General features: G+C 44.5%; 1 protein-coding gene and 1 long non-coding RNA gene across 5 annotated transcripts in view; one reads left to right on the top strand and one right to left on the bottom strand.

Moving 5' to 3' along the window:
• The window catches only part of KCNK10 (potassium two pore domain channel subfamily K member 10), a 131,756-nt gene that overhangs the window by 26,054 nt on the left and 80,172 nt on the right, over positions 1-25,530 (top strand). Inside the window, exon 1 of one of the 4 annotated variants that reach the window (XM_032878567.1) lies at positions 12,939-13,045. The exons of the other annotated variants lie outside the window; for them this stretch is intronic. Coding sequence (XP_032734458.1) covers positions 12,982-13,045 — 64 coding nt within the window. The 5' untranslated portion in view covers positions 12,939-12,981. Of the gene's footprint in view, positions 1-12,938; positions 13,046-25,530 lie in introns of those variants that run through there. 4 annotated transcript variants of the gene reach the window in all.
• On the bottom strand, positions 5,962-15,784 carry LOC116879932. Its single transcript, XR_004385133.1, has 3 exons — positions 15,774-15,784; positions 12,686-12,687; positions 5,962-5,996 (listed from the first exon to the last, which is right to left on the bottom strand). It is a non-coding gene; the product is annotated as an uncharacterized LOC116879932 (long non-coding RNA).

Genomic DNA, 25,530 nt, shown 5'->3' with positions numbered 1-25,530 from the left:
ATAAAGTCTCTGCGAATACTGAGTCAATATGGAACAATTGCTTCTAGGGGACAGACAGGGTTAGGTTCCTGAGAGCCTCTGGTCACCACATTTTCCTCCACTGATCGCTTACATAGCCTCGTTTTATGTGTGTTTCTGTTTAAAGCCATTTCATTTAATAAATATTGTCGATTCATTAACATCGACCCTGCAGCAACAACACTGTAACTTGTTCCTGCTGGAGGCTTACCTGGCGCACATATTTTCTCCATAAGGCAATCACAACCGGGCACTTAGGAGCACTAGAAAGCACTTCAGCACTATGCTTGAGTGTTATTTTAAGCAATGAAATGACCGGCAAAAAGCAAAAATATGTGAAAAACATGGCACTAAATAGACCACGAAAAGAACACTTGCTTACAGTACCAGAGCCACAATAGGAAGGCAGAGCGTGGCTTTGTTCGACCGCAGCTGGGAACGTGTGTGTTGGATGACTGAAATGTTTTGCTGCTCTGCACGTGTCCAAAAGTGACTGCGAAAGTCCTGTGAGTATTGTTTCTGGGTTACAAGTGAATTTTAGCGAGTAGGAGAATTTGCATGTGTGGAGTCTGTGAATAAGGGCCTATTATCTTTTTCACTTTGCACGTGAAGTCTTTATTTCAATTCAGTATGTTTATTAGACATGTGTGCCTGGCTCTGTGATGGGTTCTGAGATGTCCATTAGATGTTCTTTGCACCCCCTTTTTAAAAAATATTTTATTTATCTTAGAGAGACAGCATGAGCAGAAGGAGCAGAGAGAGAAAGAGAGAATCTCCAGTGGACTGTGGAGCCCAATATGGGGCTCGATCCCAGGACCCTGAGATCATGACCTGAGCCGAAACCGAGTCGAATGCTTAACCGAGTCAAATGCTTAACCGAGTCAAATGCTTAACCGACTGTGCTACCCAGGTGTCCCAGATGTTCCTTGCCCTTAAGGAGTTTCTGTTCTGGTGGCATGGGCAATTAAAGCTGTAACACTAGACGAATACATACTCCAGAAGAGAGAGACAGTTCTATGGGAATATGGAGGAAGGAATTGAGAGTAACTCAGGATGGAATTCTCAGTGGGGGGGGAGTTTCAGATTGGCCTTGAGAGACATTTTGAACTTTTCCTACAGCACTCAGAAAAAAGGAAGTTATTGGTCAGAACAACCTCACTTCCCCCCACCCCAGCTCTGACAGACTGCCTACATCTGTACCCCCCGCCTTGCCTTTATTCCTGTGGATTCGTGCATCTGCTCCATCCATGAATGCTGGGGACCCCACCACTTATGCTCTTGGCCTCCTCCCTTCACCCAAACCATTACCCCCTTCCCCTCTACTTGAATCTTCCCACTAGGGTGTGAACGCATTTCAGTATCTTCCAGCATCCCCTCGTTCCACATCCCCTGTGGCCACCAGCTAATTCCTTTATGCCCTTCACAGCCAAATGGCTGGGAAGAGTGGTCTGGAGTTGTGGTCTCCACTTTCCCACCCCATCTCCTTTTTAAGCCACCACCTCTTCACAGGGGCTGCTCTGACTGGGGTCACCAGTGACCATTTGCTCCCCTTTCTGTTCTTGTATCTTAAGTATCCATTAGGATGCTTTAGCTGCATGTGACTGAGTGTCCATTCAAAGAAGCTTAGACAACAAGGACATTTATTGTTAAGCGAGTTATTTTCTCACTGAACGGGGGGTACCATTGTTGGCTTAACTGTTTTGGAATGCCATCGAGGACCCAGGTTTGTGCAGCTTTCCGCCGTGCCCCCTTTCATCACGTTGGCAAATGCTCCCTGAATGGTGGGAAGAGGGCTGCAGAAGCTCCAGCAAGCATTATGTCGTCTAAACACAGGGAGGGAAGTGAACGGGGCTTTTCATTACATTTCTCTCTTCACCAGGGAGGACTTCCCCACCCCCACAGGAGCCCTACAGCATACATCTTACAACAACCCCTAAACAAATCAGTGTTAAAAGGGAATGGTATTATCCTTATTGGCTTGGACCAATTAAGAATTACTACCTGAACTTGCGACTGGGACCCACATTCTTTAAACATGTTGCCATTTAACCAACATATGCATGAAATTGGGTGTGTTAGCAAGGTGGGGAGAGCGGCTAAAGTAAAGGCCCCAGGCAGCACCTGCCGCATCTTCCTTGACACCCTGCGGCCTTTCAAACAGTTGACGGCTTCTTCCTTCTTAAAGCATTTCACTTCTATCGCTTGCTCTGTGACATTATTTCCTGGGGGGGTTTTTCTTCGATTGTCATGCACCTCACACTCCTGTTGGCTCCTTCTCTGGTGCTCTCCTTCCAAATGGCGGCATGCCCTAGCACTTGGACTTGTCTCTCTGGTCTCTGTCTGTGGTTCTCCCTAGGTGATGGGTGATGTCAGCAGCCCTAGTACCTCCCAAGTGTGTGTCTCCAAATTTGAACATCCACCTGCCCCCTTGACTTGACCTGTCTAATGGCCCACTCCAGCCCCAAAGATTGAAATAGGACTGTGGACTCCCATTCCAAACCTACTCCTCCCCAAGATTTCCTCTTCTCAATAAATGAAACCACCATGGATGGATATAGTTGCTGAAACAAAAATCTAGGCATGATACAAGGGTGAGTCCTTTCTTTTCTGTCTCTTAACATTTTGCATCCATTCATCAAGAAGTCATGCCAACTATGACCTCTAAAACATACCCAGGATGTGTTCCTGCCACTCTAGTCCGATGTATCTTCTTAGCTGGAGGGCTGACATAGCCTTTTTATTGCTTTCCCTCCTGTTCTCCATAATCCATTCCCCACAGGGCAACCAAAATGATCTTTAAATGTGTAAATCAGATCCTATCATACCCACACTTACAATTCTCGAATGGTACCCCTGTCCCCTTGGCATGAACTCCGAGCTTCTGATGCTCACTTGCAAAACCCCGTGTGAAGGCTGTTGCTTACTTCTTCTCCAAACCTCGTCTATAGTCTAGTCCATCCTAGGTTTCTTTCTTTCTTTCTTTCTTTCTTTCTTTCTTTCTTTCTTTCTTTCTTTCTTTCTTTCAACAAATCGCCCCAATTTAGCTGAATGCTCCCACCTGCCCACACCAAATTCATTTTTTTTTAAAGATTTTATTTATTTATTTGACAGACAGAGATCACAAGGAGGCAGAGAGGCAGGCAGAGAGAGAGGAAGGGAAGCAGGCCCTCTGCTGAGCAGAGAGCCCGATGTGGGGCTCGATCCCAGGACCCTGAGATCATGACCTGAGCCGAAGGCAGAGGCTTTAACCCACTGAGCCACCCAGGCGCCCCTCTTTCTTCTTTTCTTTCCTTTCCTTTCCTTTCCTTTCCTTTCCTTTCCTTTCCTTTCCTTTCCTTTCCTTTCCTTTCCCTTCCTTCCTTCCTTCCTTCCTTCCTTCCTTCCTTTCTTTCTTTCTTTCTTTCTTTCTTTCTTTCTTTCTTTTAGATTTTATTTATTTGAGAGAGAAAAAAAGTGAGAGAGAGCCCGCGCACGTGCAAGCAGGGGGAGGGATAGAGGGAGGAGCAGATGCCCTGCCAAGTGGGGAGTCCAGTGAGTGGCTCAATCCCAGGCCCTGAGATCATGACCTGAGCCAAAGTCAGATCCTTGACCAACTGAGTCACCCAGGCGCCCCTAGGCTTATTTCTGTTCCTTGAATAAACCAGTCCCTCCTTATCCCCGGGCCTCTGTTAGGACCTTCATTTCTCCTGAAATTCTCTCCCATCAGATCTTCACGTGACTTGTTCCTCCTCACCTCTGACACCTCCGTCCAAATGTCAACTCCTCAGAGATGCTTGTCTGTCCACCCACTTGAGCAGGTCACCCTCTGTCAGCACTCTGTCGTCATTGTCTGAATCATGCCTGTCACTCACTGAGAATGTTTTCTGTCTATTAATTTAGTAAGCTAAAACTAAATTAATAAATTTAAAACACTAAGATGACATTTCCATGAAGTCAAGGGAGGAGAGAGTTTTAAGAAGGGGACCCTCACTGGCCATGTTAAAGCGTCTACAAAGACTGGAGAAAATCACGACAATGAGGGTGTGGTAAGGACAGTGGTAACTAATGTGTATTGTTACTATTTGTTAACACCGAGCTGGCAGAGGGGCAGGCATTTTGCATACATTATCTTATTTAATCCTGGCAGTGCGTTTGTTGGCAGGGAATGTCATCATTCCCATTTTACACAGTAGAACATCGAGGCTTAGGGAGCTCAGGCGTAGTGCCTGGCACACCACAGCTTCCAATTAATGTTTACTGTGTGAATAAATGGATTTCATCAAGGTCCTGGAGCTGGCATATGGTACAGTTGACTGTCTAACCTAGGTCTGAGTGGAACCAAAGTCCATGTTTATGAACAACTGGACTATATTTCCTCAGATGATGACTGAAATACTGAATTACATCTTAACAGATCAAGAAAGAGAAGTATAATGTAAGATAGGTGATTTCTTATTTATTTTCAAATCATAAGTGAAATTACTTTTGAGACCAAAAGCCTTCTGAATTTTGTATTCCATCAAATCTTTTGAAGATGAGGTGTTTTTTTTTTTTGTTTTTTGTTTTTTTTGGTAAAGTAGGCTCCATGCCCAGTGTGGAGCCCAATGCGGGGCTTGAACTCATGACCCCGAGATCAAGACCTGAGCTGAGATTAAGAGTTTGATGCCTGACCAACTGAGCCACCCAGGTAACCTGGGATAGATGAGTTCTGTAAAAGTATTAGCGTTGAACCCAGATTCAGTGATTTTTTAAAAAATATTTTATTTATTTATTTGACAGAAAGAGACACAGTGAGAGAGGGAACAGAAGCAGGGGGAATGGGAGAGGGAGAACCAGGCTCCCCTACCGAGCAGGGAGCCCAATGCGGGGCTCCATCCCAGGACCCTGGAATGATGACCTGAGCTGAAGGCAGACACTTAATGACTGAGCCACCTGGGTGCCCCGATTTTTTTTTTTATTAATAGACCCTGATAAATAGATAATAGACCCTAATGATAAGTCCAGGTTCATTATGCAGAAAAAGCGTCAAAGCTTGGTCTTTGGGATGAGTGCAGTAAGACTTCCACTTGCTGTGGGTGAACTATCTGGAACCGAGCTCATGTTTGACATGCTACTAGAGCACCCGGTGTTAGATGCCTTCTGGATGTGTGGGTTTTGGTTTATTCCATTGTGAGACACGTGCTCAGCACACTTGCAGGCTGATGGAGACTTCACACAACATCAAGGATAGAGTCTCTGCCCTTGCTGAGTTCTTGCTGAGCTCACATTCTGATCAGGGTGCTGAAACATGCCTGTGGGTGAAAGCAAGGCCGTAGGTAAAACCTGTTAATGGCGTGGATGAAGAATGTGCATGTAAGATGGATTGGAATAAGAAATGGAAGGAGTGGATGGTTTTGAACTTCCATTATTCAGGGGCAGGAATGTGCCTGGACTGGTGGAAGGAAAGAGGAGGGAGAATGGTCTAGGCATAGGCAAGCTGTGCCCATTTGCATGATTTGCCCAAGGGGCAGAATGGGTCAAGTCTTCCTGCCCAGGAATCAGAGGAGGGCTTGGAAAGAGGATTAGAGAAATAAGAACCGTCCGTGGAAGAAGTGAGATGTGGCTGGTTGTGGGGAGCTATTGGGGTTTCCCAGACCTGATGTGACATGAAGAGAGGTTTATAAAAGGATAAATCTTGCACTAGGTGTCGGGCTTTTGGGAGCATACCAGATTCAACTGGAAATACTAGTTAGGGCAAGGTTTCTAAACTTCAGCCTTTCCTATGTAACCTTCGTTTTAAAATGTTTGTGGCCATATTTAAATACACCCATAACACTATTTACTTAAGTTGCTTTTTTGGAGTTGATTTAACTTTTAAAAACTTAAATAAATTTAGCTTTGCTTAAGCAATATCTACCATTGTTTAGTTCCTATTTCTCTTTAAATTGACCCCTTATTTTAAAAACTGAAATAAAGCCTGGCTCTGTGGCGCAATGGATAGCGCATTGGACTTCTAAAAACTGAAATAAACTTACCCTTACCCTAAGCAATGGTATCTATGAAATCCTGCACTACTTCTGTTTTGCCTAGTGCTCATTAACATAAACCCATGGCCATGAAAAAATGTTTCCTCCACATGTCACCTAATGCCACCTTGTGTACCACCAATGGGTCCTGTACTACACTCTTGGGAACACTCAGAGCGCTGTTACAGCTTTCTGGTTGTGACATGATGAATTGAGTAAATGGGTTTGGCTGCATTCATTAGATATTTACCACGTGCAAACCGCTGTGCCAGAGGAGATGAAAATAGGAAGTATATGCAGTCTTGGCTCTTCACAGATTTGGAGCAAAGCAGCCAGAGAATGGAATACCAGTAAGAAGGTGAGATGTAGGCTAGATGAAGCCAATTCCAGCTGTTGGAGCAGCTCTCATTACGTCCTCGAACAGCAGCTCTGTCCTGGGCAGCGGAGTAAACGTCAACTACGGTATCGGGCTGGTAAGCCCTCCTTAATTCCGGTTCACTTCAGTAAGTTCTTGCCATAGACTCCATGATGCTTTTGCAGACATGAAGGAGTGTACAGTGTTGGAGTGAGGGATATAGCAGAAAATGAAGGGTGAAGTGGTTGGGGTTGGTGGGAGGGTGGGGAGCAGAATGGGATGAGGACCTCGAGAGAGAGATGCAGTGAGTGAATGCTCAGGGTTTGGGAGAGAGGATGAGTTCAGAGCTAGCTCTGGGGACAGTGGAAGGCTTTCTGGAAGACCTGGCACTTCAGATGGACTTTGAAGGAGGAAATGATGTAAAAGGCAGGGATGGAGAGTGTCCAGCAGAGGGAAGGGCATCCACAAGGCACCAAAAAGGGAAACAGAGGCCCTTGTTTGGAAGAAGAGCAAGTCTTCAGTTGTTCTGTGGGGATGTGGGGAGATGAAGGTGGAAAAGAAGGCAGGGGTCTTGTGGGCACCCTAGAGTCTGGGCTGAGTGTGGATTTATTTCTGGAGGCAATCAAGAGACCTTGACGACTATGACATGAGATGTGTTGCACTTTATGAAACCACTAATGGGCACGAGTCCACATCCAGGGGATGAGGAGAAGGAAGAACAACAAGCTGGGGACCATCAGGGTAATCTGGGTGACAAATAACGAGATCCTGAATGGTCACATGACAGAGGTCTCGGCTAGAGGGACCAATGAGGGAGTGATGAAGAAAGATCTGAACAGAGGATCAGTGCAGAGGTGTGGGGCAGCGACCAGCCACCAGTGCAGTGGAGTCAGTCCTCTCTCTTAAATTACAAGGAGGAGAGTGGTGTCCTCCAGGAGGTATGGAATACTGGGGAACGTTGATTGCATGTAGGGGAAATGAGTTAAAGATTGTAGTTCTAGTATATGTGGGTGAGGGTGAGGAGGCATCTTACAAGTAATTCTTTGCTGGGAAAGAACAGAAGCAGTCCCAGCTCTGTTAATCTTTTATTTTGTCTCTAAGTATACACAAAGATAATTAGCTATATAATTTCCATGTAGGCTTGCACGCTCGAGGGGCATTTAGGTGGCACTGAAAATGGACATTATTGTTCTTGACATGTGCAAGGATACCATGTCCTAGGAAATTGGCCTACAGTATACTGTGAAAAGTCATTTGAATGACTTGTTTTTATCCAGAGTCCTTTCCCCTGCAATGTCCCTCTATGGAGGGATGCTTACATAACAGGATTCTTCTATTCTGACTCCTTGTTTTCCACTTGACATGGACTTGACATCCAGTAGCTGTGGATGCAGTTTGGCTTCTACACAGAGAGGAATCTCATGTGAATACTTTACAGCAAAGAGCAGACAAAGGCTTAAAAAGAGGAGGGTCTGAAATGGGGCTTGCCACGTCAGAGCAAAGAGAAAGACGGTCCTCTGTTGCCGGTGGCACCTGTGCCCCCACATTTTCCTGGGGCACCGTCTACATTTATGAATTTCCAAGATCCATCTATTTTCATTTCATCTCTGTTCATGTAGTTCTTGTTCTTTTATCTATCTGTTTTATATAATGCCTAATTCTGTAGTATCTGAGGTGAAATGCACTGATTTTTAATTGCAATGAAGAGGGCCAAGCAGCTCTTTGGAGCCGCTCTGGGCAGGAAGTGGAGGCGAATTCTTCTAATGGGAACTTCTTTGGAGACTGTGACTCACTCGTCTGCATCCCTATCACCACATAGGGATTGTTGAGTTCCAGCACATGTATAGCCAATTTAGAGGTACAGTAGAAGGGAGAAGGCTCTGTTAGGTGCATCCATGTTCCCAGTTATCAAAGACGCCAAGGCAGTGCCTTAGCCAATAGAATCCCAAAGTGTGCCCTGAGGATGCTTCCAGATGTTTCTGAAGCGACACCTTGCATTTTCTGGTCCCAGATACTACACACTTAAAGGTAATGTCTACCTGAAGACTGGCTATCAGGTAGACACTAAACTTTTGGAATCTATTACTGTATCTGAGTTTCCATTTTGCTAAGGAGGCAACACATGTACAAAATGTTCAGAGTGGAGTTTATTCTTTTAAATGAATTTAAGTGGAAGGTTTGGTGAAATGATATATTTAAATTTTAGGGAAATCTTGTATCAAATTTTCTTTTTAAATGGCAGAACGTTGTTATAATGTGGCCACAAGGGAATACATCCATTCATGTGTATATTACTTTCTTTAACAAATATTTCTTTCCTGTCTGTCAGGCTCTGTGCAGGACTCTTGTAAATAAAGATAAGAAACATGTACTTTTAGCTGTTTCTGCAAGGGAAATGTTGTATTGTACTACATTAATTGTAAGATGCATAATTTTCATTACATGTCTGATCAGAATGTGTCTTACTACCAATGATACGTAGCTGTTCAGATGGCAATATTAATTTTCTGAGAGTACGTAAAATAGTGCTGCATTTTGTAACTGATGATGGATTGTATTTTATAGGAAATATGTGCACAGTACTATTACTGGTACCATGCTTTGACCCATAGTATGGCCCCATATTGGGTTCAGTACCAGTGTTAAGTCTCTAGTTTTAGGCACAGAGGTTGGTCCAAGGATGCCAGATCTTGGATGCCCAGATGTCCAGAGTAGGAGAAAAGTTAGTCAGAAGGCAGACTGAGAGCCAACGCGTTCAGGCTTTATAGGCAGTAACAGTAGGGAGGACAGAAATTCTCTAAAGCCTCACGTCTCTGCATCTTCCCTCCCTCTCTGGTCTGCACATAAATTCAGGCAGTGTGACTCTGCCAGACAGCAGAGCAGAGTAGGAGGAATGAGAAATGAATGGCAGCAGGGCTGTAGCATGGGAGACGGGAGAGTAGCGTCGGAGTGAGGACCTGGTGATAAAGTGAGCAACGAAGTTACAATGAAGGGGCCATCCATTTATTGAGTGCCTTACTACTGCCCATTTCAAAAACACCATTTGCCAGCTTTATTGAACTCTGTTAATCATAACTGACAAATAAAATAGGAATATATTTAAATCGTAAATATATTTAAAGTGTACAACCTGGTGATTTGACATTCTTATTCATTGTGAAAAGATTTCCACTCCTGACTTAATTGCAACATCCATCATCTCACATGTATTTTTTTTTTGTAAGAACACTTAAGTTCTACTTTCTTAGTAAATTTCAACTGTGCAATATAATACGATTGACTGCAGTCACCATGTTTTCCATTAGATCCTCAGACCTAATTTATCTCATAGCCTTTTGCTAGTGTCTGCCTATCTCCTCCAACCTTTCCTCCAACAACTACCATTCTGTTTTGAGTCTGACGTTTTAAAAAAAAGATTGCACAGATAAGTGATACCATGCACTATTTCTCTTACTCTGTCTGGCTTATTTCACTTAGCGTAATACTTTCCAGTTACATCCACGTTGTTGCAAATGGCAGAATATGCTTCTTTTTAAAGGCTGAATTGTATCACGTTGTATGTGTATCTATATACTTGTATATCTATAAACCACATTTATCCATTGATGGGCACATGGATGGTTTCCATACCATGGCTATGGTGAATAATGCTGCAGTGAACATGAGAGTACAGATATCTGTTCAAGATAGTGATTTCATTTCCTTTGGAGATACACCCAGAGGTGGGTGGGATTGTTGGGTCATATAGTAGTTCCATTTTTACTTTCTTGAGGAATATCCAGACTGTTTTCCAAGGTGGCTGCACCAATTTACACTCCCACCAGCTGTGCACAAGGGTTCCCTTCTCTCCACAGCCTCAATAGCATTTGTAATCTGCTGTCTTTTTGGTAACAGACATTCTAACAGTGTGAGGTGATACCTTATAGTGGTTTTGAGTCAAGTAAGTCACTTAAAAAAAAAAAAAAGCAACCCTGCAAGATAAGTATTCATGGAGCATCATTATCACCTTTGTTTTATGTGTGAACCTGGGGCTCAGAGAAGGTGAATAACTTGCCTGGCATCATACAATTAGTTAAGTGACAGAAGCAGGATTCAGCTTGGGTCCATGGATCATCAAAGTCTACTCCATTTTCAACATCCTGCAGGACATCCCACATTCTCACAATGGGCAGGGACTTTGTGTCCAATCATCAGAGGTCCCAGAAGCCAACCAGAGTCAGAGCAGTACACGGACAATTACATGTAGTGGCATCAGAATCCCAAATTAGGGCCAGTAAGCAGAATTCCACCAACATTTTAAGTCATGTCCCGGTGTGCTGTAGCCCAGGTACATGGACTGCACAAGATTGGGAGGAGGAAGATGCCCTCCAGATCCAGGGAAGCACCTGACAGCCGGATGGCTTAAGTGCTGAGGTTCAAGAATTTCTTACTTTACTCTAATCAGACCTCCCGCAGAACAGAAGTGCTGTTATAGCTGAGATTCCAGAAATCAGTAATGGGTATCTTAATAAAGCCCATGATCCCAAGAGCCGCTTGCTGTAGGGGTGAGCTCACAGTCTATAGCTGGGAGCTGATGAATAATTTTAATTATGTGACTAATATCTGTGGGGAATGTTCTGCTTTCAATGGATTCCTTTTAGATTTTGACCCCGTATGTATCTCAAGGAAATGTAAAATGTTTGCTTCATTATTTAGAATCACTATGTAAGTTTGCTTAGAGCTATCAAAAAGACCAGAAGAATTTTACATATTCTAAGGGTCCAAGCTTTCAAACACCAAAGGTAGCTATTCAGATGTGGGAACTAGGAAGCATTCTAAGTTGATCACATAAACCTTTCTGATTTTTCTCATAGGTTAAATGAACTAAGTAGATTTTTATTAATTTGGAGGAAGTATGTCCTCTAAATGGTGAGAACAGTTATCTTTCTAATGATGCATGTCACACAACCTCTCTCACCCTTGTCATCATGTCTCTGTCAACAGTAAGCATTTATTAAGCTCCTAACTACTCTTTGCCTTGTGTGAGGTGTCCTGCTAAGAGGCTTGTTCCCTGTCTTCTTGGAGTTTCTAATATAAGAACAAACAGACGAAGAAGAAGATGAGAAATACATTGAAGAGAATTAGAGTATTCCGAGTCAGAGTATTAATGAAAGCAGAGTGAGAAATGTATGGCCTACTTCAGGGTATCAATGGGGATTGTACTTGAATTCAATGTTTTTTAAAGGTGGAACATTGTTAAGACACCAACAGGGGAAGGTTGGGGCAGTTTCCTTGAAGTTGCATGTTAAATTTAGGCGGAGAAAGAGGAAGCTCGTACGTGTTCAGGTCAGGAATTGAACCAAACGGCAATGACGCTGCCGGAATTTGTGTTCTGAAGACCAAGCGGAACCTCTTCGGGCCTCTGCCATGTAGCCCCGTGAGGCCATTTGTAAGTCTGGGCTGAGTGAGACATGAGCCTAATGGGCATAAACACAGTGGCTGGGTCAGCTGATGTGCTGGTTGGGACGGTTCCTGCGGCAGATGACAGAAAACCTGGCTCAGCTGGGCTCCAGCCCGAAAGGGGGGTTTTGATTCTCCCAACTCGGCAGTCCAGGCAGAGCTCCATCTAGGGCTCTGATGATGCTTCCAGGATTGGGTATTTCTTCGTTCGCCTATTCGGCGTTGCTCTCCTGCCCGGTGATTCTAGGATGGCTGCCAGTGGCCCCAGGGCTTTATCGGTCCAGACTCACATCCTTCAGGACAGAGAAAAGCTGCATTCTCCAGGGCTCCGACGAGAGTCTTGCAGTTAAATTCTCTTGGTCCTCATTGGCTGGTCCAAGGTCGGCTACTCATCCTCTAGCCAATCAGAGTGGGAGTTGGGGAGCCAATAGGGGGACTGGCTTAGCTTGAGTCACGTGCTTCACTCCTGGAACCTTGGAGGGAAGGAAGGCTAGTGAAGCCCACCCAGCTCGAGGGCAGAGATTTGGTCCGATGGGCATCTCTGTACACATCTGTTGCCCCAACAGGGCTGGGGGTGAGTGTGTGGGTCAGGGAGAGGGGAGGATGAGAATGGAAGCAGGATACTATTTGGGAGGTTCCTGAAGCACCAAGGAATTGGGGTGGTTTGGACATGGGGATGCTGGAAGCATTTTTTTCTTTCTTTCTTTCCTTTTTTTTTGGGGGGGGGCTAATGTCGTGTAATTGGTTTTTTAAGTGGGCTGGACTTTTTTTTGGGGGGGGGAAATGCAAACAGAATATGGCTTTATTTCTCTTCAATGTGAGTCACAAATGAGACTTTCACATTTGTTCTGGTAGGCCAACCCTGGATCATATCCCAGAAATACCCTACAGCTCTTCCAGGCATTTTTCAAGTAAAATAAAAACAAAAATAGAAATAATTAATTTCAAGTATTCTAAAGTACAGTTTAATATAAACCCACATACCAACCTCCGGTCTACTTCAAAGTTCTCCTTTCTCTGTAGGTCAGGCTGGGCCTGAGACACCACAGTCCAGAAGTGGAAAGGCCGGGGGCGGGGCTTGTTTGTTCTCTTTCTCTCCGGATCCAAACTCCTTCCCTGCTTGCTTTGCAACTTCTGGCTCCTCCAGAGTCAGGTGGCAGGGAGAGGGATGAAGAGAAGGCCAGAATGTTCCACTTGAGCTGCCGTCCTTCATGGTCCTCTCTAGCCTTACAGGCATTCAGGAGATTTTGTAAGTTCTTGACACTACCCAACCCCCCCACCCCGCCCCGCAAAGATCTCTACACTTTCCCACTGCATGAGTGGTGCCCTCCCTGGCTGGTCCCTTCTGAAGCCCCCTCAGGCTCTGCTTGAGCACACTCTGGGCCTTTTTTGCTCAATAGACTGACTTCTTGGGGGAAGGCCTTTTCATGAAGGCTCTAAGCTAGCTATCCCCTCGCCCTACCTCTGTCTCCATTTGGCCCATGAGAAATCATTATCCGTCTCGGTGCTGCCAAGCTTGGGAGGAGTAGACCACGCCACTGCTGTCCTCTGTGTTCAACCAGCCATTATACGCCAAACTGTGGGAACCTGCGTCTGATTTTCCCAGGGCTGTGTTCATTGCACACTTCCAGGGGGCACCATCTGCATGGACTCTGGAACGATGCAATTAATAGAGCAGACTGGAGTTCTCATAAATCTCTCACGCTCTTTTCCCGAACAGCGCAAGGCAGACCTATGAAGTTTGCAATTCAGCAAGCGCGCAGCTGGGGGGCCAAGATGCTGCGTCCCTCGTCTGCCAACCACTCTGATCTCTCTGAGAAGTTTCCTTGAAGCTTTTTTTCCTCTTTTTTTTTTTCTTTTTTGCCACCATGCTCCCCAATGCTGTTTGTTTGTTTGTTTGTTTGTGTTTGTGTTTGTTTTTCTGAGAAACGCCTTTTCTCCAGTGAATTCTCTTACATGGGCTGGAAGCAGCAGGTGCTTTCTGAGCCAGTCTGACCTTAGTTTAGCAATTTCTGCATAAATAAATGCTCAGTTCTCAGCTCTGGGTCTCAGTATAAATCCTGAGATAACAGGAAAAGCCCTGCTTCACATGACATTGTGGCAGAGAAACCATTTCTTCAAAGAAGAGCTCACGGGAAAGTCCAATGTAGAAAGCAGACAGACATGCCATTGCATGATGGATGAGGTGGGGAATGGGGCAGGTGTTCAAAGCTTGGCTCCAGGGCATAGTTGGAGAATCACTGTGCCTGGGAAAGCCAGCTATGGTGTCCCTGCCAAGGAGAGTTTCCCACTTTTTACCGTTCTGCAGTGTTTGGCTTTTTCATGACTTTTTGGTGAAAACAACAGTCCGTGCAAGTCATGTGGGAATGAAATAATCTGGCACTGCCCATTTCTGCAGCAGATGACCACCCGTCCAGCCGAGATAATGGATTCCTTTTCAGTGTACAGTTCCTCCTGGGTTCCTGACAATGACCTAGAAGCTTTTGCACAAACTTGCTTGGTGGGTGCCTTTTTTTCCGTGAATGAAAAGATCTGCTTCTGGTTCTGAAAATAGCACCTGAACCATCTGCAGAAAAAATTTTGTCATTTTCTTGTGGCCCTGTAGCTTTGGGCTTTGTTCCTTGCAGGAAAATCAGTAAGAATTTTTATTAAGGTTTTTTTCTGTAAAGATTTTCTTCTTTGCACACAGTGTGGGTCAGTCCTATTGCTTCTGTTTCTCCGTCTATAAAATTGGGGCAAGAGTGGAACTTCCATGCTGGCCTATTGTGAGCCTTAATGCGAGCCTATTTGAAAGGTACAGAGCACCTGGCACAGAGCAAGCGTCTGGGACACTGATTGTGGGGGCTTCCTGTTGCTGCTGTCACAGATTCCCTTGAACTGGATGGAGCTTAGAACAATCAAAGTTATTACTGTATGGTTCTGTAGGTCAGACTTCAGAATTGGCTTCATGGGGCTAAAATCAGGGTATAAGCAAGGTAGCATTCCTCTGGAGGTTTTAGGGGAGAATCCTCTCCTGGCCCTTTCCAGCTTCTGGAGGCTGCCCATATTCCATGGCTCATGGCTACAGCACCCTGACCTTTGCTTCCATCCTCACATCCCCTTCTCTGCCTCTGGCTTCCCTGTCTCCCTCCTATAAGGATCCCTGTGATTACATTGGGACCATACAGATAATCTAGAGTAATCTCACCATGTCAACATTCTTCACTTAATCACATCTGCTAAGTCCTTTTGTCACATAAGGTAATATTTTCACAAGTTCCAAGGATTAGGGCATGGACAGTCTTTGGGGGAAACATCATTCTGCCTATTGCACTGATTCTTTCAAAAATTGCCTTTTAAGGGTGCCTAGGTGGCACAGTCAGTTAAGCATTGGACTCTTGGCTCAGGTTGTGGTCTCAGGGTCATGAGATTGGTCCCATGGGGGCTTGGTGCTCAACACAGGAGTCTGCTTCCGACTCTCTCACTCTCCTTCTCCCTCTGCCTTTCCCTCCCATGTTCTCTCTCTCAAATAAATAATAAACAAATGTTAAAGAAATAAAAATTATCTTTTAAGTATCCACAGTATGCTGGACCCTTTGCTTTGCACTGGGTGTAAAAAGTGAATAAGATACAAGGGTTACACCAAAAATAGATAAATGTCAAGGTGACAGTAGTGATAATTATGGCAGTTGACATTTACTATTTACTGTACGCGAGGTATTATGCTGGGCACTTTAGGTGAATAATCTTACTGAAGCACCATCGTAGCATGAAGGAAAGGTTTTATTCCCATTTTGAAGATAAGAACACTGGACCTTAGCAAGCTTAAGTACTTTCTCTCAAAGTCACATAGCTAGCGACATGAGCTGAGGTCTGTCTGATTCTCAGCTCCTACAGTTAATTACTGAATTATATGCTGTCCTTGGAAGGACAAGTAATTCCTGAGCAATTCCTCACCCAAAGCTTAAAAAAATCATATACTGTTCTTGGAAGGCTACATGGGTATAACCTGTGGCTCTCTTCCTAAAAAAGGTTGACAGGTAGCTCCAATTCTGAGCCAGTGGGCAGAGTTCCCAGGGAAGGCCAATGCTACATCTCTTTCTTCCATCCTGATCATGGTCTAAAGCTACATCATGGCCTTGACTACTAGGTCGGTTGTCTTCAAGAGAATCAAATAGCATGTGTTCATCCTCCCACTGAACTGATCCTTCCCAAGACCGTTCATCATTGTGCTAACGGGGACCGGCTTCAAGCTGACACAGAGTATGAAGAGTGGAGCCCGGTGAAGTTCCTCTTCAGGGATTAATAGAGAATCCACCTGGTGATTTTAAAGGGCAAAAAGAAGGTACATTCAAGTGAATTTGAGGGAAGCATTTGAATATTAAAGGCCACATTATTCTTGATCTTTGCCAGAATTCCCTTCCATGGGACTGGAACTTTTATGTGAAGGGCAAAGTTAGGGGGAAGGTTGGTCCCCAGACTGTGTGGTGTTCGGATGAGACTCCTGGGTGCTAGAATGAGCAGCAGCAGCTCGCCCAGGCCATGTAGGACGGGGATAGGAGGGAGAAGTTTCCAGGGGCTCTACTCAGAGTCTAGGGTGGGCTGAAGTGTGCATGGAATTGTTGAACCTTCCTCTGCTGTGAGCAGAGCCGGTATAGATGTAAACGTTTCTTGGCTTCTTTCCTGCCGGAGGCGCAAGCTGTTTGGAGCAGGATTTGCATTTCTACCTTTCTGTTTCCTCCTGGGACAACTTCTCTTTTTCTACTCCCTTACCTACAACCCTGAGCTTAGGAGATGTTACATTTTAGACACGTTCACAGATGTTTCTAGCAGACTGGTTGGCCCATAGAAAAATGTTTGTGAAATTATGGCAGATATAGTAAGAGCATCCACACATTCTGACTATTTTAAGCAGTCTTGATTTTAAGTGATTATTTTCCAGTAATGACAACAGATTAAATCAATCTGATGTGGGATTCAATTTTTGAATATTGGTAAGACTATATCTCTAAAAATTCACAAATCGGAACAATTCAATGGTGTGCTGTGTGTTTCCAACTTCCCTTCCTGTCTTTCTGACCCTCTTTCTCCCTCCCCTTCTTTTTCCTCCCTCTCCCCGCTTCTTTCTTTCAGTATCTATAGACAGATATTGGGATAGACATTGGGTTCAGAACTTGTGATACGAAGATGAATAATTACTGGTTCCAGACTGCCAGGGATTTATGGTCCAGTAAAAGGATTCCTTCATTTTAGCCAAGGGATATTTATTGAGCCTCTGTGATGTAGAGCACACATTTAAGTGCTGAGATGAAGCAAGGAACAAAATGCAGTAGATCAGACACGCTAAATGTTTAGATTCCGGTGGGAATGACACATAGTAAACAAGCGAATAAGTACAGAAGACAGTTTCAGCTGGTGATACAGTTTCAGCTGTGAAGGAAACAAAGACAGGCAGTGGGCTGCAGAGTGACTGCTGGGGGACTGGCCTTTCATCAGGGAGACCTTTCTGAGGAGGTGACGTGGAGCAGAAACCTGAGCATTGACAAGAAGCTACCTTGCAAGGATCTGGGCAAGAATGTTCCAGCCGTTGGACACCTGGGTGGCTCAGTCAGTTAAATCCCTGCCTTTGGCTCAGGTCATGATCCCAGGATCCTGGGATCGAGCCCAGCATCCAGCTCCCTGCTCTGCGGGGTTCTGCTTCTCCCTCAGCCTGGCCCTGCCCCTTTTGTGCTCTCTTTCTCTCTTCCCCCTGCTTGTGCTCTCTCTCTCTCTCTCTCTCGCTCTGCTCTCTCTCTCAAATAAATAAATAAAATCTTAAAAAATAAAAGAAAAGGGAGGGGGCACCTGGGTGGCTCAGTGGGTTAAAGCCTCTGCCTTCGGCTCAGGTCATGATCTCAGGGTCCTGGGATGAGTCCCACATCAGGCTCTCTGCTCAGCAGGGAGCCTGCTTCCCCTTCCTCTCTCTGTCTCTGCCTGCCTCTCTGCCTACTTGTGATCTCTGTCAAGTAAATGAATAAAATCTTAAAAAAAAAAAAAGAAGAAGAAGAAGAAGAAGATTATTCCAGTCAGAGGGAATAGCAAATGCAAAGTCCCAGAGGTGGGAACTAACTCAGAAAATCTGGGTGTGGCTCTTGGAGGGTGTTGATGGGGAACTGAGGTGGAGGGGGCCGGTAGGTAGTGGCCAAAACGTGGAGAACTAAGAGAAGGAGTTTGGATATTCTTTGGGTGTGTAATGATAACCCTATGAATATTGATGGCGAGTGGGGAGCTGGAGGGGACTGGAATGAACTGGAGTCTTCCTTGCTCATGTGATGGCAGTTATGGCTGACTCTCCACGGGGATCTTAGCTTGGCCGTTGGCTAGAGCACCCACACAGGCCCATGCCATGTGGCCTCTCCGTATGGCCTAGTTAGGGCTTCCTCATAGCATGGCAGCTGGGTTCTAAGAGTGAGTGTCCCAAGAGAACCAGGAAGAAGTGGTGTGATCTTTTATGGAAACTTTGGAGGTCAGACAATGCGACTTTTGCCTTAGTCAGAAACCTGTCCAGATACAAGGAGAGGGAGCATAGAGATTCTGTCTTGTGGGTGGAATATCCCAGCCTCATGGTGAGGAGAGCATGCAGGATGGGAGATGTTGTGGCTAGTTTCGGGAAAAATGCAGTCTGTCTTGAAGCTTAACCAGAAGGCCAATTATAAGGCCAATTGGCTTGAAGGATGCAGTGCACTTCTGAATTTTGGATGTGCTCTGAAGTGAGGGTCTCTTTTATTTATTAAAGCACCTGACTTCTCTTGGCTTTTGTTGTATTGGAATTCAGAACTGGTAAGCTCTCATTCATTTAAGAAACCCTGATAGAATACTGACTCTGTGTAGGACCCCGAGCCAATTGCTGTGGGGGCAAATTGAGATGCTGCAAGGAGCCTACAAGCCAAAAGGTGAAGATGAATACATTTGGGTTTCAATTAACCAGTGTCTGGAGAAGAAGAAAGCCAGTGACAGTCCCTAATGGTAGTCTCAATAAAACTTGTCAAAACAAGACACAAAGAGAATTTAATGCAAATGTTTCAATTAGCATTGTATTCAACATTCAGGAACACATTTCCCATCCTATAGACCTTATCTAATGAATTAATTATTATCATAACTAGTGATTGTTAAATATTCACTACAGCCATTCAATATAGTAATCACCTTATGGGTCTGATACAATTGCATTTGCAGTGTATCCCCTGAGGCAGATTACTGTTGCCATTTTATAGACAAGAGAGAGTAATGGAGTAGTAGGTTAAGTGACACAAGTTGGTATTGATGCTTAGGTCTGCTCCCACAGTGCATGCTGAAGGTGACAGGGCAAGTTAATACAAAGCTGGGACTAGAACCCAAGTTCTGGATATTCCTTTGGTGTTCTTTGTTCCAGATTCATGGTTTCCATCCATGTTCATGAATCTTCTGGGTCCCAAGGGGATCTTGGACTGAGTATAGAGATTGAGAAGGAGGCAAAGCTCATATGACTTTGGGCCCTCCTCTAAATTCCAGCCATACAGCATGCTTTGAGATGATATTATATTGTATTATACCATACATTGTATTATATATAATGCAATATACTATATGATAATATTAATACATATTTCATATTTAATGTTTGTACTACTGAATCCAATATCCAATATCCAAGAGTAGTGTGGACTAGATCAGAGGAATTCAGACTTTTAGAATGAAATCCTCCCTTCAAATGAAATTTTACATCTGTGTCTGTATCTATCGAATTTTCACTTAAAGTTTGAATTTTATTCAGTTCAGTTGAATTTCCACTCAAAATTCAAACTTCCAGAACAAAACCCTTTCATTTGAAGGAAGTTTAGTTTGATTCAGATCTTCTGTCTGTTAGGTTTACCTCACTGACTCCTTCCTTCAATTGGAGTCTTACCTCTATCGCAATAATTTCCACTTAAATTTTGAATCTTATTCCGTTCAATTGAATTTCTACTTGAAATTCAAGGTTTTAAAACAAAATCTTTCCTTGAAATGGAAGGGTTTTATTTGAAAAGTTTGAACACCTTTGGTCTATTCTACATCCCTCTTGGCTATTTGTAGCTTACAAACTTGGCCCATGAGTTGTACCACTGTCATTAACCTAATTTCAGGCTCAAGATCTCAGTCACTAGCTAAAGTCTTTTCTGCTGACAAGATCTGCATTACCATCTGCTGTAGAATCTAACCTTTAAAGTGCCTGTGTAAGCACAAATCCATAAAACTAAAAGTCATAGAAGAGGGAGAGAGGGTTTATTCAATTTTTAAGACTTTTGGTTTGATTTAGATCTTATGGGTTATCCTGACTGATTTATTTAGTATGTAAGTACGTCCCAGAGAGTGATCGTACTGTGATCTTTGGATGTTTTTTGTTTACTTTTTCATATCAAATTTTTTTAATGACGGAAAGTGCTTTAAAAAATAACCTGAAAGTATGATATCATCCTCTTCTTTAGCAGACTGCAGAATTTGATAGATGTATCCAGCAATTGTTCACTTGTGATGAAAGGAAACTTGAATTTTCTGGCACAAGAACATTTTTTTTTAGCTCATGTCCAGATTGTCGAGCCATCACGAACTTGACAGAGATGAAGCAGGCCTTAAGAGGTAGGGCCACCATGTACAGTTGTGCAGGTTGTGTATTGTACAATTGTGAATGGATCTTTTGAACGTTGTGCAATTGGCAGTCCTTTCAGGAGGTCATGGATTTCAGTCTCTGTTGATTTGTAAGTATGGGAGGACTTGATGGCAGGCTTCAAGGCAGTAAGAATAAGAAGATACATTATGCTGTCATTTCCAAAGTAGTGCCTTTCTGTACCTTCACTGCTTTCAGTTGAGGGCATTTCTGGTGAGAGTCTAGGAATAAGAAAAGAATTGGTTTGAGACAGTGTGCAGCTGGACTTAAATGGAAGATTCTGGGGAATTATTTTGGGGTATACATGAAAAGCAGGTGTCTCCCATGCTTCAGCTTTTGATCTCTGTGCTCACTGGTTGAAGTCCAGTCCTGAACACCAAAGATTGCAATTTGGGATTATGGCAGGATTTACTAGTACCCAATTGAGAACCTCAGGTTAAATTTTCAAATGAATACAGGATCACGGTTCAACCTGCTCCTTCAGAGAATTTCTTGCAACAGAGCATGAAGGCAGCAAGGTGTCTTGATGGGTTTTAGAGTTAGATGGACACCAGGCCTGTATCCTGGGGTTGCCACTTGCCTTGGGTAAGTTGCTTATATCCTCTAGCTGAGGGTTTTAGATGACCACCTGATATTTAGGACCCCCTTTAGGTTAAAAAATTATATTATTGATTTTTGGAATAATTTGTACTTATTACACAATAAACCTCTTCCTTGGCTTTATGTATTCATTCAAAGTATTTATCAAATGCCTACTATGTGCCAGGAGCTGTGCTAGGCACTGACTATACAAGAGTGAGCCATATGAGCAAATTCTCTGCCTTTGGAGTTGGTATTCTAGAGGGGCAGGCTGCTGGGGAAGAAGCAGCAGATAATGTAACTGCAAGTAATGTAAAGTGCAAAGGTAGAGACAAACGGAGAGGGGCTGTTTAGGGTGGTCAGGAAAGATCTCTGTGAGGTGGTAACATTAAACGGGTGGGTGTCAGCCCTGGGGAGAATGGGGGGAAGAAGACCCTGCGTGAAGTGAGGGAAGGCTGGGATGCAGGGTGTGAGGGTGGGGTCAGGGGTGGGGAGACAAAACCAGAGAAGTGGGGGGGGGGTCTGTTGTGAAGCCTTGGGGGTCAGAGTAGGGGGCCTGCATTTTATCCTAGAGGTAACAGTGGGAGCACGGAAAGGTTTGAGGAAGGGAGGTGATAGGATTTATGTTTGAAAACGTTTTGTGACTTCTGGTCAGAGATCCCCTGGGGAGTGGGGGCCGGTGGTGAGCATGGGGCGACAGGACCTGTGAGGAGCTATGCCAGAGTCTTGTAGAGAGGTAGTGGGGCCTGGGCCAATGGTGGGGTAGGGGGAAGGACGGCCAGGCCTCCTTCTAGGTCTGTTTGCAAGTAGAAATGACAGAACTCTAGGACGGAGGGAGCCACAGGGAGGCTGACTTGAGGTTGCCTCTGACAATCTGGCCATTTATCTTGAGCAAACTGGGTGGATATTGATACCAATCCTGGGAGAGGAGGCTTCTTTTTTGGCTGGTTGGTGATCAAATACAATTTGGACATAGAAAGTGTGAGACACAATTTCGGTCTGCCAGTGAAACTGAACCATTGGTATTTGCATGTATGAAGCTGATAGTCAGAGATGTGTTTTCTGGAGTTGAAATTTATTCTTAGAAGAAACAGTCTCCCCTCCCCTGACAGTTGAGGACAGTTTTCCCAGGGTATGCAGTCCTTCCAAATGCTTCTTTCTCTTTTCTGATCCCAGCTCCCACCAGTGCCCATTGCTAGGTCAATATTATGGTTGAAGGGTTTTCCAGTTAGTGCACCAAGTCTCGGACCTTGGGATTGAGCATGGCGAACGAAGCCCATGCTTTCTTGGTATCCACACAGAGGAAGGTTGGCCATTCAGGTGGTGGCTACACTGCCCTCTGTGTAGTTCATGAGGATGACTTTGAGATTGTCATCATTAAATGCTTGGTTCTTGTTCCTGTCATAAGTGGCCTAGATGTTATGGCGATAGCGAGAGTGACCCAGGTATCAGTATCCCTTTAACCCAAGTAGCCAGCAGAGCTCCCTCGTTCTCTGCAGCAGGGGGGTCTGGCCGCCTCCAGTGTTGACTTGTCTTGTCACCTGGGATGCAGCGTGCCTTCTGTTCCTCTGGCTTTTGCACACTGATCCCTGAATTGCCTCCTGCTGGCTCCCGTCCTCTGCTTCCCTGGGCATAAAGATCTGAGAGTCATCAGCAAATGGGTGGAATTTAAAGTATTTTTTTTTTTTTAAGATTTTATTTATTTGTCAGAGAGAGAGGGAGAGAGAGCAAGCACAGGCAGACAGAATGGCAGGCAGAGGCAGAGAGAGAAGCAGGCTCCCCGCCGAGCAAGGAGCCCGATGTGGGACTCGATCCCAGGACGCTGGGATCATGACCTGAGCTGAAGGCAGCCGCTTAACCAACTGAGCCACCCAGGCGTCCCAAATGGGTGGAATTTAAAACCTTGGCCCTGAAATAGATCAATCATGGGGAGAATGCAGAGAAGAAAGGGCACAGGGATGAGCCCCACAAAAGTCCAATGTTTACAAATTTTTAGGAAGAGGAATCTGTAGAGTGGATTTAAAAAGGCCTGACCAGGGAAGGCACCTGGGTGGTTCAGTCCATTGGTGAAGCATCTGACTCTTGATTTCAGTTCAGGTTATGATCTCAGGGTTTGGAGATCGAGCCCTGTGTCAGGTTCCTCATCGAGCATGGAGCCTGCTTGAGATTCTCTCTCTTTCTCTCTCCCTCTGCTCCTTCCCTGCTCACATGTGTGTGCTTTCTTCCTCTCAAAAAACCAAACCAAACCAAACCAAACCAAACCAAACCAAACCAAACCCACAAGACCAAACCAGAGAGAATGGAGGAAAACCTTGGGAATGTGGTGTTAAGAAGCCAGAAGTGGGAGCGTTTTAAGAAGGAGTAAGGCCTGGGATGCCTGGGGAGCTCAGTCAGTTAAGCGTCTGCCTTCGGCTCAGGTCATGATCTCAGGGTCCTGGGATCGATCCCCGTGTGGAGCTCCACATCAGGCTCCACGTCAGGCTCCCTGTTCAGCAGGCAACATGCAGAATGCTATGGGAGGCCAAGTCAGGTGCGGCCATGTTGGTGGGCACTGGTTCTGGGAGGTGGAGGTGGTGGGGGTCCTGGGAAGGGCAGTCGTGATAGGGTGTCAGAGGTTCAAGCCTGGTTGTTTTTATATGGTTTTATGATTGTATCACCCAGTGTTGTACTTACCTACATTTTTGGCTGGTTGTGTTGGGTGGTTGATGGTTGTTCTCCTTCTGTCCCTCTGACATGGGATTACCAGATAAAATGCAGGACACCCAGTTAAATGTGAATTTCGGAAAAAAAAATTTTTTTTGAAGTATAAGTATATCCCAAATATTGCATGAGCTCTACTTATCCTAATTTATGAAAATCTGAAATACAAATTAAACTTCTTCTCCTGCTTTTTTTTTTTTTTTTTGCTGAATCTTTCAGCGCACATTGAGTTTTGTATACTTTAAAATGGTTAAAATGATGAATTTCATGTGGTATGAATTTTAGCACACTCACCTACACTAGCTAGACTGTCAAGTAGAAGCCACCTTTAAGTAGAAGGTCTGCTTCTGGGTTGAGTCACCAGGACCAGTAAGAAATGCCAACCTTGAGGGACCCTTTTTTTCTGGTGATAGCTAATGCTCCTTTTAAGTTCCCTCAGGGCACTTCATAGAGTACCGAGCACACAGTAGGCACTCATCGGATGATAGAAGCTGCATTATGTGCCGCAGGGACCAATAACCCACAGAGATCCATGAATGGAAAGACCTCACCCTGGTACCTGTGAACCACTTAGAGAATGTCAGGAGATGGACTTCACGTGGAAGTTTCCAGTGAGTTAAGTGGTATGGCCCTTTTGGCTGTGCTTCAGGAACCGAGTGCTAACTCCATGACGTACCTAATTTTGCCCTGTGACTCTGGAGCAAATGGCTTTGCTGAATTCAGCACCTCCCAGTTGTAGCAGCTTAAATGCCACTGGCATCTGAGGAGCCATTAAAAATCTTTAAATGGCAGGGAACTCTTGGAAATGCCCACAAATTCCCAGGTAGCTAGGTTGTGTCATTTGCTATTTTAATTGGTTATAACAATTTCTAGGCTCTTTTTCTTTTTCCTTTCTATGAAGTGGAGGAGTCATAACCACAAGACTGTATTTCAAATGACCTCTTTAGAGGCAACTTTCAAGCAATTAAATACAGGTTGAATCCAAAGCGTTTGACGCATTAAATACCAGCTAGGATTTTCTATGAGGATTATATTCCTTGGTTAAAAGCTGAGAACCCGAAAGATAGGTTTAGCTATCTATGGAAATTTTTTTTTTTCTCTTGTGCTTTTTCCCCCCTGAGCTTTGCTATTTACAAGGACTGTTGCATCCTTCATTAACATTTGTTTACATGGTAGGCAGAACGGGACATTTTTATTTTACACTATTTTATTGAGTCCTACAATGTGCCAATATTCGCTAATTTGTGTTTTGGTTGTACATTTCTGAGCCAGGTCCTATGGTTCTTATAATTGGGCAGTTCCTTGATTGGAATTATGTTTTAGAGGATGGCTTAACTGCTGATAACCTATCACATGGGGTTCATCTGGGTAACAGCTGGGGGTCTGAGAACCCATCAGAAGTAACATGGAAGAGGAGTAAATTTTGGAAAATGATGCCAGAGCACACTTCTTTCTGTACTCCCTTGTTTTATGAGCTGTTTCTTGGGGAACAGGTTCAGGACCAGCATAACAGCTTGGAAGATTTCCTCAGAATCCAGGCAGGGATCTGTTTGCCCTCTGAGATTTTGGATGCTTTTTCTGGATCCTTCAGTGCTGGGCCCTTTCTGAATTACAGGGGCATGGTGGGGGAAGATTGCTTCCCCAGTTCATCCACCTTTTTAGCTGGTGAGCTCCCGGACACCAGGGTCCTGCTTCATCACCTGTGTGTGGATTGGTTCCTAAGGCATGTTTGATACTAGACCAGCATCTGTCGAATCCATGCCATGAATATTAATTGAGCTCTTATTATATGCTGTGCACTGGGATTGGGA

The sequence above is a fragment of the Lontra canadensis genome, unplaced genomic scaffold (genome assembly GCF_010015895.1).
Source record: "Lontra canadensis isolate GAN:19392208 unplaced genomic scaffold, GSC_riverotter_1.0 scaffold64, whole genome shotgun sequence".
Lineage (NCBI taxonomy): Eukaryota > Metazoa > Chordata > Mammalia > Carnivora > Mustelidae > Lontra > Lontra canadensis.
The sequence above is the reverse complement of the archived record's forward strand: the minus strand, read 5'-3'. Positions and strand labels throughout refer to the sequence as shown.